The 16888-nt window shown below is 34.1% G+C and overlaps 2 protein-coding genes across 6 annotated transcripts in view; one reads left to right on the top strand and one right to left on the bottom strand.

Moving 5' to 3' along the window:
- The first annotated feature begins 41 nt into the window (after positions 1–41).
- LOC141480083 (ras-related protein Rab-33B) lies at positions 42–4003 on the top strand. 2 transcript variants are annotated; one of them, XM_074169858.1, is made up of 3 exons: positions 42–266; positions 2155–2415; positions 3661–4003. In XM_074169858.1, the coding sequence occupies exons 1-3, from the start codon at positions 42–44 to the stop codon at positions 3832–3834; spliced, it is 660 nt and encodes a 219-aa protein (XP_074025959.1). In that variant the 3' UTR covers positions 3835–4003. The 2 variants fall into 2 exon arrangements, with proteins under 2 accessions (XP_074025959.1, XP_074025960.1); XM_074169859.1 differs by lacking the exon at positions 42–266 and adding an exon at positions 468–608.
- A 4246-nt stretch (positions 4004–8249) lies between these two features.
- LOC111503178 (LIM domain only protein 3) overlaps positions 8250–16888 on the bottom strand; it is a 458150-nt gene continuing 449511 nt past the window's right edge. For 3 of the 4 annotated variants that reach the window (XM_074169843.1, XM_074169844.1, XM_074169845.1), the window contains one exon: positions 8250–16382. In XM_074169843.1, the coding sequence (XP_074025944.1) occupies positions 16128–16382 (255 nt within the window). In that variant the 3' untranslated portion in view covers positions 8250–16127. The remainder of the gene's footprint in view (positions 16383–16888) is intronic. The other variant, XR_012464152.1, reaches the window with a different exon arrangement.

Here is a 16888-nt window from a genome sequence, read left to right as displayed (position 1 = left end):
TTTCGAAACTGTGATGTGTGTTATGTATCAGCAGGTGAAATATGGCCACTGAGGAAAATCGATCTCCTAACCACATGCGAAATACTCTCAGTGAGCTGAAGAAACAAGGAAGAATCTACAAAATTATTGTAATAGGAGATACGAATGTTGGGAAAACAACATTAACGTACAGATTTTGCGAAGGAAAGTTTTTGGAATTTGCCGAGGCTACCATAGGAGTGGACTTTCGATGCCGAACAATTAGTATTGATGGAGAAAATATTACGGTACTAATATGTTTAATACATTTAATTTATTTAAAAATTTAATGCCATTGTCTTCCATTGTAAACAAAGGCGATTTATATTTTGGTAGCAGGTTGACATCTTTCCCTGAATTCAAATGAAATAGTCAATTCCAATTTCGGTTCTATCCACAAATAGATGGTGCCACGAGTACGTAACCAAAATAATATCAGTGTCGCCATTTTGTTTTCATGTTCCAACTGTGTTTTTTGTTGACACCCAATTGAGCCATTCCCGTCAAAAGTTATTCATACATAGAAAGATCAGCTGTTTTTACAAATCATGTATTCATCTTCGTCTGACATCTGGACTAAGATAAGATTGGTGGGAACAAAACGTTTTGAAGGGTCTTTGGTGTAGAGAGAGAGAGAGAGAGAGAGAGAGATTTCTCAATGGTGTCAGTGTCACCCTAGGAGTTTTCGTGAGATATATCGGAAAAATTGAGTCCTAATATTTAATTTTCATGGAGTTACGTTGGCTAAGCTGCTATTGATTAATTGTTGCTTGAATTTTTACATAAAAATGTTGTGAGCTATAATCCTTAAAAGCTTTCGATACCCGACATTTCTTGAGATTATTGGTGTTTCCTTCATTCGTTCATAGATAGGGTATATATTGAAATCTGTCAGGTATTCATCATGCCAGTATTTTGATTGGGTTAAACGGATCTTCCGGCCGAAAACTTTTTTATCAAATGAATAATGTTGAGAACATGAAAAAATAGCTATTTTTCTGTGACGGGAACAAAGTTTGACATTTTATTTCTGATGACAGGTAACAAAATGTCACTTTTTATGAAATTACTTTTTTCCACTTTTTCCCCTTGTATAATAAATAACTAATTTATGATATGAGTGTTGAAAGTAAGGTTTTATTTTGTGTGTGAACAAGTTTGGAAACGAACGTAGCGAGTTGAGCAATTTCACGAACAAAATAAAACTTACTTTTAACACAAATATTATAAACAGATTTTCGTACAACTGCCCTGTTTTCAGAATAAAATAGATAAATTTAATATTTCTATAAAAACACATTTTGACATCTCTTGTCAGTTGACTGTTTTCATGTTATCGCATTTGCTGTGAAGTGGCCGTGTCAGGTGACACCGAATCACCTGGTTACCAACAAACACTAATGTTTACAGCTCACGCGTTTCATTTGAAGTCACATTTGAAGTTCTTGCTGGTGTTTAATGTATATACTTCATTTATAACATAATTTAATTGTATCTATATCTATTGTTTATAATAAAACTTACTTGAAAATTGAATAATTATGTTTTGTTTATTGCTATTTGGTCGAAAAAAATCGCGTTTAAAATACTTTTAACACAAGTGTTAAAAATATTTTCAACACGCTACTTTGTAAACATCATCTTTTAATACTCTTGACAACCATTAAAAATGTCAGTTTCATTGACAGTTGTACAAAAACAAATATTTATTACTTTTTGTCAACATTTCTCAGAACTGCTTTCATCTTGGGCAAATATGAATGAATTATGATTCAGAGAATTATTTTAATTTTTCTTTGACATCACTTATTAGGCGTACTTTCAGATTGTTGAATACTTCTGGATAAAATAAATAAATAGTCTCGGCAGTATTTTCTCTATTGATCAGAGACATAACGAAACTTATTAAAATTAAAGAATTGATTATATCTGAGTGTTTATGATGTTATTCGAACATTATCAAATGATAATATCAATACACCTACATCAACAGCAAAACAAATTGTCATATTGAGGATGGATGAGAATTTGTGTCGATTCATGTAAAATTTGTGTCCTCAATTTGTATCAAATGTTGAATGTTTTTATTAAAACTTGTATGCGACTGTTCCCTACATATTTTTTGTTTGTTTTTAGTTGCAGTTATGGGATACAGCTGGCCAAGAACGTTACCGTATGTCTATGGTGCGTCACTACTACAAAAACGCAAATGCAATTATATTCGTGTATGATGTAACAAATGCCTCATCATTTGATTCGCTTAAGAAATGGATAGAGGAATGTAATAACAATTGTCTTCAAGATGTACCAAAAATTTTAGTAGGGAATAAGTGTGACGGTGTGGCTGCAGTTACCACAACTGTTGCTCAAAAGTTTGCCGATCAAAATAATATGCCGGTTAGTATATGAACATCCCTGAGGAAGAACAATTTTGCAGGTCTGCAGGTCAGCAGGTCAGCAAATTGTTCTTAGTAAACAATGCTCTTGAAAACTTGTATGAAGGCTGAAATACTTGCAGGTCGGGTCTCCCAGATAAACAACTCTCAACAAAATCAATAATTTCCAACAGAAATACTAGCCCCATTCATCGAGTTAAAAAATCAAGTATTTCATAAGATTTACAATAAACTTTGCAGGTTGGCTTTCCCAGATATGAATCTCGACCAGATTGATGATTTCCGACAGAAAAATTCCCAACACCCACTCTTCATGTATGAAAAAAATTCTTAAATCATTGAAAATAAATCTTGCAGGTCGGCAGAAATTTTTACAGATCAGGCTTCATACTAGAAGGGAGGGGGTTGGAAATTTCTCTGTGGGAAATGACTAATCTACTCGAGATTCATATCTGGAAAACCTGACCTGCAAGGTTTATTTTCAATTTTATGAGGAATGTTAAATTTTCTCATACTCGAAGGGTGGGGGTTGGACATTTTTCTGTCGGAAATCATCTATCCGGTCGAGATTCATATCTGGGCGACCCGACCTGCAAGAATTTCTGTCGACCTGCAAGGTTATTTTCAATTGTATGAGAAATGTGAAATTTTTCATATACGAAAGGTGAGGGTTGGAAATTTTTCTGTCGGAAACCATCAACCTGAACAAGATTTATATCTGGGATAACCGATCTGCAAGAATTTCTGCCGACCTGCAAGGTTTATTTTCAATTTTATGAGAAATGTGAAATTTTTTCATACATGAAGGGTGGGTGCTGGATATGGCCGGGTTGGAAATCATCAATCTGGTCGGGATTCATATTTGGGAGACCCGACCTGTAAAAATTTCTGTCGACCTGCAAGATTTATTTTGAACTTTATGAAAAATTTGAAATTTTTTTCATATTCGAAGGGAAAATGATTATTCTGGTCGAGATTCATATCTGGGAGATCCGACATGCAAGAATTTCTGCCGACCTGCAAGGTTTATCGTCAATCTTATGAGGTATTTCAAATTTTTTAAACCCTATGGGTGGGAGTGAATAATTTTTTCTGTTGGAAATGATTGGTATGGTCCAGTTCTTCATTTGTGAGACCTGACCTGCAAGATTGCAAGAGCAATGCTTATTAAGAACAATTTGCTGATCTGCAGATCTGCAAAATAGATCCACATTCCTGATGTTTCCTATGTATACTTTTTTTTCAGTTGTTTGAGACTTCAGCTAGATTGGACTCACAGTGTGACAATGTAGAAGCCATATTCATGACTTTGGCTCACAAACTAAAAAATCACAAGCACTTCTTGCTGCCAAGTTCTACTTCTGTTATGAAGTTGGAGCCAACAGAACCGAGTCCAAGCAAATCTTCTGGGTGTTGTTGATGACACATTTATTTCAGGATCATACATTTGGTTTACTGGTTAAATAGCGATGGTGACTGTATCTTATATTCAAAAGTGATAAGTTTTGTAATGTGATTTTTTATTTGGTCATATCATAAATTATATCGAATAAGGTTATTTTATTATGAATATATATATTTTTAATGTTTTGCTTTCTTACTACTTCTGTCTACTTTGTTGAAGATGTTAGGGGTTGGTTCAAAACACAGAACTGAGTTTTTTAGTTTATAAATTCAACAGTAGAGGCGAATCCTTAAATTCCACAGAATATGTTTGATGGATTGCTTCAACCAATAGAAACACGCTAACGTTTTGAATGGTCCATTCGGTGGACTCATCTGTGAATTTGGAAACTCTTCTTAGCAGGGCCGGATTTGATAGTCTGAACGAAGCAACGAAGGAGTGGAGGCCCTTAATGTTTTTGCTATAATAAATAGTTCAAAATTAAATACTCTAACATAAATATATGTTGTGTATTAGAAAAAGGGAAGACGATGGGTCTCCTATTTTTTTATAAAGGTTGAATTTTCAACTTTTCGATAAGACAATAAAAAAAAATTTAAAAGAGGAAGCCCGCGAAAATCGACGCGTTTAGTAGATAGTGTCGTTTATAAAATTCCATTCAGTTGATTTCGTTGAATAATTTCTTAAATTTTGAGCTAGAAGAAGTGAGTAGTTGTAAGGACGACCTGTAGGGTCAACCGTTATCCGAATTTATCTCAATTATTTTATTTCTCTTTAACTCATGGGTACAAATTACACATTAAAAAAATATTGCCACTGGAATGCTCGATCAAATCAAACATTGATAGTAAATGGAAACGTGCAATTAAGGCTTTCTGTGCAAGTATTCTTAGTAAAAATGCAACAAAAATTGGGAGGAAAAATATAGAAGTTGCTGACCCGTCGATTTGTTTTTTTTAAATCTTTATTGTGGGTCCCCTCCTTTGTGGAGGCCCCTGGACAGTAGCCCCTCCTGCCTTCTCCTAAATCCGGCCCTGCCTCTTAGACATTCATAACTGGTGTGCCATCTACAGGACATGGGAATCATGGTTGCCTAGAAAATATACCAGCACATTCGATATTGTAATATTTATCTGAAGAGGGTGCTGTACTTCAAATAACTTGAGATGCCTGTTAATAGATTATTTTGTTTCACAGCAAAGAGAAAATTTGGGAAATGAAAACACCTTTCTCTTTATACCTAGTATTTCCATCAAACTTCCACTACTTCCCCAAAATCCCCGTCAAGTGATCCGATGAAATAGAAAACATCTGTCTCAGCAACTTGATTTGCATATTACCCTATTACTTTATGACCAGATACTAGTTTCAATGATTTTTCGCAATAATTTTTGGATTGGTTTCAAAACAAAATTACTTATTACAGTGCATTTCAGTTTATATCCCTATAATTTTTCTCCTTATACTCTTTCAATGTTCTATTGTTTGCTGTGTGAAATTTTTCATTATGAAATTTGGGAATCTTTCGTCAGCCGTAAAATGCAGCAGTTAAATGCAACGACATTCAAACACATGAGATTGGTATCTCTGTTATTTTGTAATAATCAATTTAGACAATATCTCAGTGTTAGACTGAACGTTATTGTAAAGTTGTGACATCCGACGTTCTTGTAAAGTCCGTGAAAAATGGCTGTTAAATTATTTTCATTATTATTATCCAATTACATAGATTACATTGACATGTTTTGTATGGAAAGTATTCTTTATTTAAAAAAATCCGAGTATAGAATAATTTACATGGGTGGTTTCAATTGTTGCTACGAAACATAAAATGATGTGGTTTATTGATTGCTAATGCTAAAAGGCGTGAACTCAAAGAATCAGCGTACCTTCTTATATGTGGAGGAAAGAATATTTTAGAAAGCTCTTCAGAAGTGTATCGTATACTTGCTACCTTCTTGAAGAAAGAAATTGGAAAGTAACATAATTGCTACAAACTGACACCAGATAACACTTTGTACTAAATTGAATGTTTCAAAATCATTCGACAACTTTAACATACGCATTCCATAATTCAAAATTACCTTTACATTTGAATAGATATATGAAATTGAAGTATCAATCTAAAAGGACAAATATTCATTTTAAAGATCACGCACCGTAACTTAACCAAAACAAGAAATGATAACGCCTTAATGATGATCATAAATGAATTTTCAAAATACAGAAAATGGTAATTAAAAAAGCAGTGACTGAACAACTGAGTACCTAAACTAACTATAGGGTCTTCCAACAGGGACTTCTGAACTTAGACAATTGATAACGACCATATTGTTGAAGTTACATCTGTCAAGTTAGCTGTCATTTATTCAATCTGTTTTGCCAAATTACCATGGACGAGTATGGCATTCAACAACACGTGCAAATGATAAAATGTTTTAACAAAATGATTGTTCTATTCGAGCAACGTACCGCGCGCTTAGCTCATTTTACGGTCGTCATAATCGTCCTACCGAGAGGACTATTCCCAATGTGGTGGATAATTTTGAGTCCACTGATTCAGTAAATGATCGACCAAACACAAGATCTGTCAAAAACATCGCCGATGTCTGCGAGAGTGTGCAGGAGAATCCGACGCTCACAAGAACTCATTTTTTTTGGAAACCACTACCTGGCGAATTTTGCGTCGTGGCTTGGTCCTGCACCCGTAAAAAAATCAACTGACCCAGGAACTGAAGGCAAACGACCATAGACAACGACGTGTGTTCGCTGAATGAATGAGGCCCATTTCTGGATGAATGGGTACGTGAACTAACAAAATTGTCGAAAATTGTCGAATGCACCAATGCATCGCGATTTTGGGCGGCGGCGTCATCTGTCCATATTTATTTGAGAACGAAGTGGGCCAGGCCATCAGCACTGCACTAAAGATCGATGATTACCAACTTCTTGTGGCCTGAATTGGATGATCTGGACACCAATGAAATGTGGTTTCAACAGGACGCCGCTACGTGCACACAGCTCATGCCACATTGGATATTTTGCACGAGCGATTTGAGGGCATGGTCATCTCACGTGGAGGTGATGTGAACTGGCCTCCGAGATCTTGCGATTTGACCCCGTTAGACTTTTAGGTTTTCTAAAGTCGCAGGTGTATGCGACTAAGCCACAAACCACAGCGGTCCTCAAAGCCAACATAACCCATGCCATCTTTCAAATTCAGCCTAATTTATGCGTCAGTCATGGAAAATTGGACGTTTCGGATGAGCCCCACCCAGAACAATGTTATATTCCACACATAATGGCATCAATAAGTTTCTCAAACGAATAAAAAATTTCGATGATGTCCTATACACACTTTGTTTTATTCAAATTTAAAGGTAGGAAGCGCTTAATGATATACGCTATATAATGGCAAAAAGTGACATAGAAGTAGTACCTATCAATTGTTGAAAATGGAGTTTCGTGCGCTGATTGGTTGTCCGTAAGGAAAATTCCCCAAAATTCCGGAAAATTCCGTAAAATATGTTGCAGTTTCACATTAACTTATGGGAGTGAATTGAGAGTTTGGCTTTTTTTATCTGTAGGTATAAAGTTCTCTCTTTCAATTTTTAATGTTTTCAGATTATGGAAGGTAAAAAATAAGGTTAACGAAAAACTGATTTTTTTCAAAAAAATAACTTTTTTTCAACAGATGGCAATGTTTCATGTGTGACGTAGGACTTTGCCTTAACGACAAAAAACGTTTTGTTAATCTCTCTTTTAATTTTCATTGTTTTCAGATTGTGGAAGGTGAAAAAATTCAGAAAGGTTGATGAAAAACTGATTTTTTTCACAAAAATAACTTTCCTTCAACAGATGGTAATGTTTCACGTGTGCCGTAGGACTTTGCCTCAACGACAAAAAACATTTTGTTTTGTATACCATTAGATATACCTAACCCACCATCCATGAAACCACCTTTATTTTGAAAAAAATACAGTTTGATAATCCAAAATTAATGAATTATATGTTTCATAACTGAAAATTATCAATACTTTTAGGGAGGGATACCATCACCCCTACTTTTTAGGCTAGCATCACTGATGAGACTTGGTGTGTCAAAACAACGCTGTTTGGTGTTGGATCACAAATCCATCAAGTTGCTTTGCAGTGAAAGCTGCAGTGATAGACAGAGGACGAATTTTGTTCGGCGGTCGATGTCGAAGGTTAGCTTGGCAACTGACCGCCTTGGGGAGCTTCGTTTATGCTTGAAATTCGGGGATTGAGTCTTTTGTCGATTCCATAGATGGCGTCGTCGCAGGGGGAGATGCCAATATGTTATTTAATGTTACTGGGGATAAAAAACAACCAATGGTTGTACATATCTACCGATTTTTATTCAGTCCACTGCTTGGAAAGTTATGAGGAATATTGATAAAAATACACTCCAACGAAAAGACAACATTTATTGATATTATAACTATATATACATTTCATAACATAAAAAATGTTCACATGTTGATTACTACTAGAAGTTATATTTTCAAAACGAAGGACCGATTCTCAATGTACAAGTTGTTAAACTAATATAAAAATATAACAGTATCAGAAAAATTGCGGAGATATGTATATAAGAAGCTGCAGGTGGCAATACAATCGAATTTTATTAAAATTCCTTTTAGAAAATTCATTTTATCACAATAACAACTGAATAATAAGTATTTTTTTACAAACTATACAGTGTAATCACAAGTCTGTTCAGTATTTACAAAATTCAGAACGTGTCAAAAAGGAAAAAATCAACTTAAACCACGTAATAACCCCAAAAGAAGTTGAAAGCTTTCAAGTGAAAATCTAAGAGGATGAATACATACACAATAATAGAGTCCTATGAAAATCTACAAATGAATTGAAAATTACGTTTTCGTTAGGTTTGAGTTGTTAAAAGTACATTTTTCGAGTGAACATAATAATTGAATATCAAGAGTGTATATTATCACACTTCAGATTCCGGCAATGCTGCTTTTTAGATCTGACAAACAATTTCTTCGAATACCTGAAAAAAACCCAAACTAATCTGTCTATATAGAACAGATTACTGAACACAAAAAATCGATGCTGAAAATGTATGTTGTTTGTTTCAAAAACTACACCTCACGATTTGATTTCCACAAACTTTATTTGAAAAATATATCACATGTTTCTCTAGCACAGTAGCTTTATCAAGTGATTTGAATACTTTAAGTTGTTTCTTACACTAATATTTATATACTACAGGTAACCATAATTGAGGCTACCTCCAAAAAATTACCTAAACCTCTACCTAAGAGACAATTAGATACTTTTCATAGGGATATTAACGAAATTCATGAAAACATTAAATTCGATATTGAAATAGAAGCAGACAACTCAATCAACTTCTTGGACTTAACAATTAGTAGAATGCACAACAAACATGATTTTACAATTTATCGCAAACCGTCCTATACTATACATTACGATTCTACCCATCCTCATCAACACAAAGTAGCAGCTCATAATAGCGTGATTCACAGATTAGTCAATGTTCCTTTTTCAATAGATAATTTCAATGAAGAACTCAATATCATCAAGCAAATTGCGGTTAACAATGGGTTTAAAGCCGAATTAATAAACAAAATACTTGCCAAAAAAGTCTACGCAATTCGAGACGTTTTTCCTATTGATAAGGTAGATAATAGAAATTATAGAGCTTTAAGAAACTGGCTTCATTTTTGAGGAATCGAGTTATTAAAATTGCATATAAAACAACTATAATACCTTGGGAAAGTTAGTTAAACATAATAAAGACGAAAGATCCAAATTCGAGAAATCAGGAGTATATAAATTAAAGTGTGGAATGTGTCCCAAGGTATATATTGGTCAAACTGACAGAACATTTAGGAATCGAATCCAGGAACATCATACGAGCTATGTAAATATAAAAACAAATTCAACATATTCAAATCATCTTCTAGAAGGAAATCATACTTTAACGAAGAGTTCAAAATTTTGCACATATATAAAGGTTTGAAACTGGAGTATTTGGAAGCAATGGAAATTTCAACCTTCTAATGAATAATCAACTAGATTTGAATAGATCACCATTATTGAACTTGTTTTCTTAAAAACAGAGAAAGAATTATAATTGATGTAGATATGAGGTAATACGCTTCAGGTAATCATAATTGAACAGGTACCTTAGGTAGAGGTTTAGGTAATTTTTTGGAGGTAGTCTCAATTATGGTTATCTGTAGTATATAAATATTAGTGTAAGAAATAACTTGAAGTATTCAAATCACTTGATAAAGCTACTGTGCTAGCAAAACATGTTGTGATATATTTTTCAAATAAAGTTTGTAGAGATCAAATCGTGAGGTGTAGTTTTTGAAATTACTATGGATCTTCATCAAGTCACCGCCGAATCAATCAGATAATTTTGTTTGATACATTTTTTTACCACCATAACCCCCCTCCAATCTCTATAGGTTTCAATATAGAGGGTTATAGGTATAGGAAGAAAACAGCTGCCTGTTAAGGACATTATAGTGGAGAAGAGATTGTGTCTGCAAAAGTACTGGAAAGAAAGTTAGATAAACTTTCATGAACCAGATGAAAGATCAGTGCATCATCGTTTTTAAACAGAAATTGTATTAACTTTGATAAGCCAAGTAATTCAAAGATACTTAAAAGTTGCTTGACTCAATACAAATCCAGAACTGAAAGTTGAATTAAAATACAAAATTGACAAATTCACTATACCGAGCATTTGAATGAAATAATAACGCAATTAACTTGAATTGAGAAAGGAATATTTTATTGCTAGCTTTCGTATCATATGAATTTTGTAATGTAATAAATTGAAGGGTTCGATTTTATTCAAGTTTGTTTTCTTTATTTGTGCTCGTATATATAAGAGCTTGTATTTAAAATGTTTTATGCTGTGATTTATTAGGAATTACTTCTTCGGGAACAAAGCTATTTTGGTTTTTTACTTCTCTATAATCAGAAAATAATTTTTACTCAATGATGTAGAAGCTCTATTCCCAACAAAATAAATGTTTGATATTTATTTTCTTATGGAAATTTCATTTCAGTGCATATAACAGGTCAACTGAGAACTTCAAATTGTATACAACTCGTAAACGATAGACAAAAAAACAACTCAAACCTGAGATTATACAAACGTTTGATACATTTGTGACATTTATCAATATACCTGTAGGCAAAGTAGTATACTTGAACTAAAAATAAATTAGATGAAACAAATAATCAAATGGTACTTAGATAAGAACCTTTACTGTATAAAACTGGAAAACAAACGCCTTTCATTATGACACTTCCTACAAGAAACGAGTGAATTCATTTTGATACTCATATCTTGCTAAAATAATTTCACTTAGTAAAAAATATTCATTTTCCTTCAATATTGCATGTGGCATTATTTCCAAATAAATTTTAGTTCGTATACTATTTCAGATCTTACAGAAGTATAAATAAAATAAAGTTGAATACGTATTTATCTTTTTTGTTGCGTGTAAAACGTCTGTAGAGTTTTTTGGCAAGTTAGACTAGCACAAAAGAGATCCTCATATATGTTGTCACTTTTCCACTCACTGCACAGATCAGACGAAGGACCCAGGTTTATTTGACATGTAGGTGTCTATCTACCACTTGTAAACATTTTGTCAATTCAATTTTAAACGAGATGTTATATCCCGAAAACTTGGACATATATGTTATGAAGAAAACATTTATGTAAATGACTGTTTTCAATTCTGAGCAACATTTTTGATCAGAAAAATAAATTTAAATATGAAGCTGACTACTCAGCAGTTCAATATGAGATGAATAAATCATTTAGCCTGCAGATATTTTAAATTTGTCCAATTAATAAGATTCCAATGTTGCCTTTGAAATATCAAATATGTTTTCAGTTGGATTGTTTGATGAATAAATAATGTTAAAACAAACAATAAACCAATTGTATATTGCATTCTGAAGCTGATTCTCTAGCAAATAATTCAATAAATTTACAAAAACCGGGAGCATAGAAGAATCACTTATTATTGTATTTGTTTCTTGAAAATAAGTGGCATTTCTGTGTTTTCTATTAAATGGAAGAGGAAAAAGGGGGATCTTTTGAACCATATGAAAAAGACAATAGGAAGGTCGAGAAATTGAGGACGTTTTATGGTAAATAGGCCAAATTCTGAAAGAAAAATATTTTTTGTTTAAAGAAGTTTGATATGATTCAGAACGTTTAAATCAAATTCAATATTTTCGAAACTATGTCGAATGTTCACCAAAAATATTTAATTGAAATTTTATATTGGCTTGGGTACATTGGTAATAGTGAGGTTTCCATTCTGAAGATGAAGGTAAGTGACTAATTAAGAAAAATGCATCACTTCAGAAAACAATTACAAACAGACAGATGAGTAGACAATAAATCTAACTCAAATGTTGAGCTCATAACTCCTTAAGAGTTGATTGCGTAGTTTTTTCAAGAGGAGGAATCTGATATGATTTTCCACGAAATCTCTTGCCACTCCTCTGTTCCACCACTTCCATTGTAGTAAAATGTTCATTCCGATGTTCAACTTCATTGAATTGAAAAATAATATCAGAAAAACTCACTATCCAAGAGACTTATCTTGGATTACTGACTGTTGTTGCTCATAATTCAAAGTTATCATAGTGGTGTTCTTTGAAATTTGTTTATATGAGATATGGATATTTTTAAGTTTTGAAAGATATATTTTGATTTTACAGATATCGGATTATCAGAAGTGCAGGGTAACAACCTAGGAAGTTTCTAGAATGGAAAAAAAATGTATGAAGACTTGCTCTAAAACGTTTCGAGTCAATTTGAGAAAACCAAAATACCATATGATACCTTTCTTCGCGTTATTTGCCATTGAAAAACTTCTCAAAATACCAAATTTTTTGGGGTTTTATTTCTGAAATTGCTCAAAAAATCTTATATAGCATTTGAACTTACTTCCTATTTGCAATTTTGCTTGATTATCTTCCACTCAAAACATATATTAACGTCATTGAAACAAATATATCTATGGTTCCAGTACAAGCAACAACTAGGCTAGTAAAGTTTTGCAAAATTTTATTTTTCTGCCGAAATAATATTCACCTTGTTCAACAATACAATTAAACTTGACCAAAGGGGATTCTGAAAATATTAATTGCTTATAATAATGTTCACTTTAGGTCTTCAGAATCAAAAGATCAAAGGTATATTAGGGACAATGCATAATAATTTTGATGAACGTACCGTTTTACTTGTTTTGTAAAGTTAAGAAACTATATTGAATCTAAAAATTGTTTTATGAAGTGAAACTACTGAATTGATAAAATAGATATATACGAAGCTATCGATGCAATTTGTTTTTTGTTCCTATACCAATGAGTGAAAACTTTCCAATTTTTTGATTTTATATCGATTGCCATTTTTCATTGCATTGCAGTTTTGAGTATTTTTTAAAATTTGAGAGAATTTGAATTTGATAGTCACTGAGAAGCATTTTTGAGAGATTTGCAATAATCTAATACGATATTATAATGTTTCGAAGTAATGGTTGATCATATAGGTACCACTTTTTCCTAATCTAGTTTCGAAAATAGTTTGACAATTTCTTGATATTTCTCTTCACTTTCCAATTTTCCAAATTCCAAATTCCGTGACTGAATAGTTTCCGCCATATTTATGGATTTTCTTTGGAGTGTATTGTTTTATCAATAATTAATAAATATTCATAAATAAAAGGGGTGTAAACGGCTTGAAACCTCAGGGCTAGTACTAGAGTGTGACCAAGATTTAGCCAAAGCCTCGGTAGATAATAACATTATCCTAAGGTGGGTTAAAGGGCACGACAGGAGTAAGGGTAATCGCATTGGCGACTCTTTAGCCAAGGAAGTGGCTGGACTAAGAATTTTAGGACCCAGGGACACCTATGGCCTGATGACTTCGACAATTGCGGAACTAGCCAAATGTTACACCCATGCTCGATCCCTAAAGAGATGGGATGGAATCAAAGATTGCAATCTTGCCAGGATCACCCTGGGCAACCCTGGGAAGCTGGCGCCGAAGAAATATCTAGTGATGACCAGGAAAAATATACGCTTAACAGTAGGATTTCTGACTGGCCTCTGTCAACTAAGGAAACACCTCCATAATATGGGGCTAGTGGACACATCTCTATGCAGGATGTGTGAACAAGAAGATGAGACAGTCAGGCATGTCCTATGCGAGTGTCCGGTGTTATCGTCAATAAGAGAGTGTGTGTTCGGTGAGTTTTGGCCTACACCTGCCGATATAAAGGAGATGTCTCTCAGTGACCTGTCCACCTTCCTGGAAAGGACAGGATGGACGATGACCTAGGACGGCAACTCCTCGGGAGGATGTACAATGGGTCACATGTGGCCTAAGTGCTGTGGGCTCACACTCACCTTCCCTATTTTACAGATACAGATACGGCTTGAAACTTGTTCATCAATTAGGTTTTACTTTATGTAACCAATCGCAAGAGGGATACTTCTGATTGTCAGAGAAATCTTGGAAATGATATAATTCTTGTACAAATGGTCGTTGCTACAATATTTTTCAATCGTTGACATTTTACTTGAACCCTTATATGCCACACAATTCCTGTAAACTTCAGCATTTTCTATTGCAACCCAATTGTGCAGTCTCAATTGTTTGCTAATATAATCTGAATGGCATACAATTTTGTTTCATCCACCATTTCATCGATGGTTTCATCATCAAGACAAATACAAAGACAGTTGTATGGAGATGAATCAAGTGCGCTAGCTTCCACAAAATACTCAAATGCTTGATGATTTATAACAGGTTCTTTTTATGTATATTCTACAACTTCAGTTCTGTTTGCGCTAACCGCATTACCATCTGGTTCAACTCCCAAAATCTCAATCATTCCTTCTTCAAAAATATTTTCATTTTTGCTGTTGTTTCTGTTTTGTAACAGGATTTTTATCACCAACTTCTTCCAAAATAATTGTTTTTACCTCTTTCTAGTGATTCACAATCCGGGTCAGCACTGCTTGCTTAATCTTCTTCTCCAGACAGTAAAACATTGAATCAAAGGAAGAATCCGAGTAGTCATTAAAATAGTCATCATCTCATTATCGTCATCATCTGGAAATAATGAATCTATCTCTTATTTTCCAAAACATTTTTCTTTCTTGTAATCATTCTCACGTGACAATTTCGTATTTTTCAAAGCTAATTGAACGATTTTAGAACGAGTTCTTATTTCGTTACGCTACAATGATAAAATAATTCTTTTTAAGCTCACACTCACCCCACTACCTGCTTTTCGGACATGTTGAGACTTGAAAATGTAAAGAAAGCACGTCCACCATGGTGACCGCCTTGGCATCCAGAAAATATACAGTGTGTCCAAGATAAGAAGAGCCAGCTTGGGAAAATCGGCAATCGTAAGTCAGTTAAATTGAAAATTGGCTAATTTTGGAGCTTTTTCAAGTAACGTTTTGAAATTAAGGCTATTTTGATTATGTGTGATACAGAATTTGTGATGGTTTATCGAAGACGAAACGTCGGATTGAAACTCTGTGAAAGCCATCTTGAACAGCTTGAAAAGCTGCAATGAGAACGCGTTTTTTTGTCTTTCAATATCATCTTCAATGACATCAGAAATAAACGAAATCAGCGAATTTCCGTTATTTTCGAATATCCCAAGAATCAATCGGAATTTTATAAATTTTAAAAAGTCCGACTTTATGTCTCTCAAGGTTTCCGATTTTTCATTGCAGGTCCTCCTTATCTTCGACAGAAAAATATGCAGCCCCTGCCCGAGTATGATTTAAAAAAAGTGTTTATTATTGAGATTGCAGTCATTGTTGCGAGAGGAGTTTTAGATAGAATATCAATGTTGTTTTAAGCTTGGACTATAGAAATTTCCTATGATTTTCTTGGCAATTGCCTTACTTCATACTTTTTGCAATATTTATCGACACAGTTACCCTGTATGTCTGAATATAATATTGACATCGTTCGTGAAATATTGGTAAATACCTCATAACCTAAAACATCCATATCATCACATTATTAAATACAATATCGACGATCTATGAAAAAAAAAGTTTTCTCCGATACTTCAACACCTACACCTTCAACAAACAATCAAATCCGAAGATGACCTCACATAAATCATAAACCTGGGTTAGGTATTGTTCGTCCTCCCTTTAGGCATGCGCTTGTGGAGGGGCGGCCTTCCTCTAGAGTGGGCAGCGGTGGACAGCATCCGTCACTGATGCTGAAGAAGGGGCTCGAACGTTTCGGAATCGGGGCTGCCGTAACCGCTGGATCCGTCGTCTCCCCGGTGATTGGGGGTGAGATTAGCCTCTCCTCGGTGACTGGGAGGGAAGTGGGCCTCTCCGAGGCTAGTGGGCAGCCGCTGTGGGCCTGGAGGCAGCGCCATGTCCAAATTCTTCTCGCTGTAACAGGACGGGCTGTTCACAATTCTACCATTGAGGGCGGTTGGGTTGTCTCCTGCCGGTGGCTGAAAGAGACCAACCAACCTCAATATTTTATAAATGCAATATAGGGAAGTAGGCAAGTCATGTCTAGTATTTATGGGTTTTGATACCCCTGAAAGCAATAAACTTTTAAAATGTAATTAAATTTCAACGACAAGTTACTGTGTTTGAAAAAAAATTCATGGGGACTCATACAACTGGCAGTTGTACTTTTATGACGAAAAACAAAAATATAATATGAATTTTTGAGAAACCTTACAGAATCTGAACACCAGAAAACTGTTGTACAATTGTATAAGATGGTAATACTGGCTATGGCCCTACAGAACTCATGAATTCATATCGTTAAAACATATAAGTTGAAGAGTTGTTTATTTTATATGTTCCTTCCGAATGGTTTAACAGCTGCAAGCTGTTAGAGACAACAATTACTCCGTGTATATAGGACAATAATATAAGAAACCGAAATATAAAAAATCTAAATAAGAAGAGAGATGATGTATAAGATGAAGATGTAGAAGTAGAAGAT

This window comes from Leptinotarsa decemlineata, unplaced genomic scaffold (assembly GCF_025532065.1).
Source record: "Leptinotarsa decemlineata unplaced genomic scaffold, Ldec_3_MD MMD2_P_RNA_scaffold_6, whole genome shotgun sequence".
Lineage (NCBI taxonomy): Eukaryota > Metazoa > Arthropoda > Insecta > Coleoptera > Chrysomelidae > Leptinotarsa > Leptinotarsa decemlineata.
This window is presented reverse-complemented; position numbering and strand designations above follow the sequence as displayed.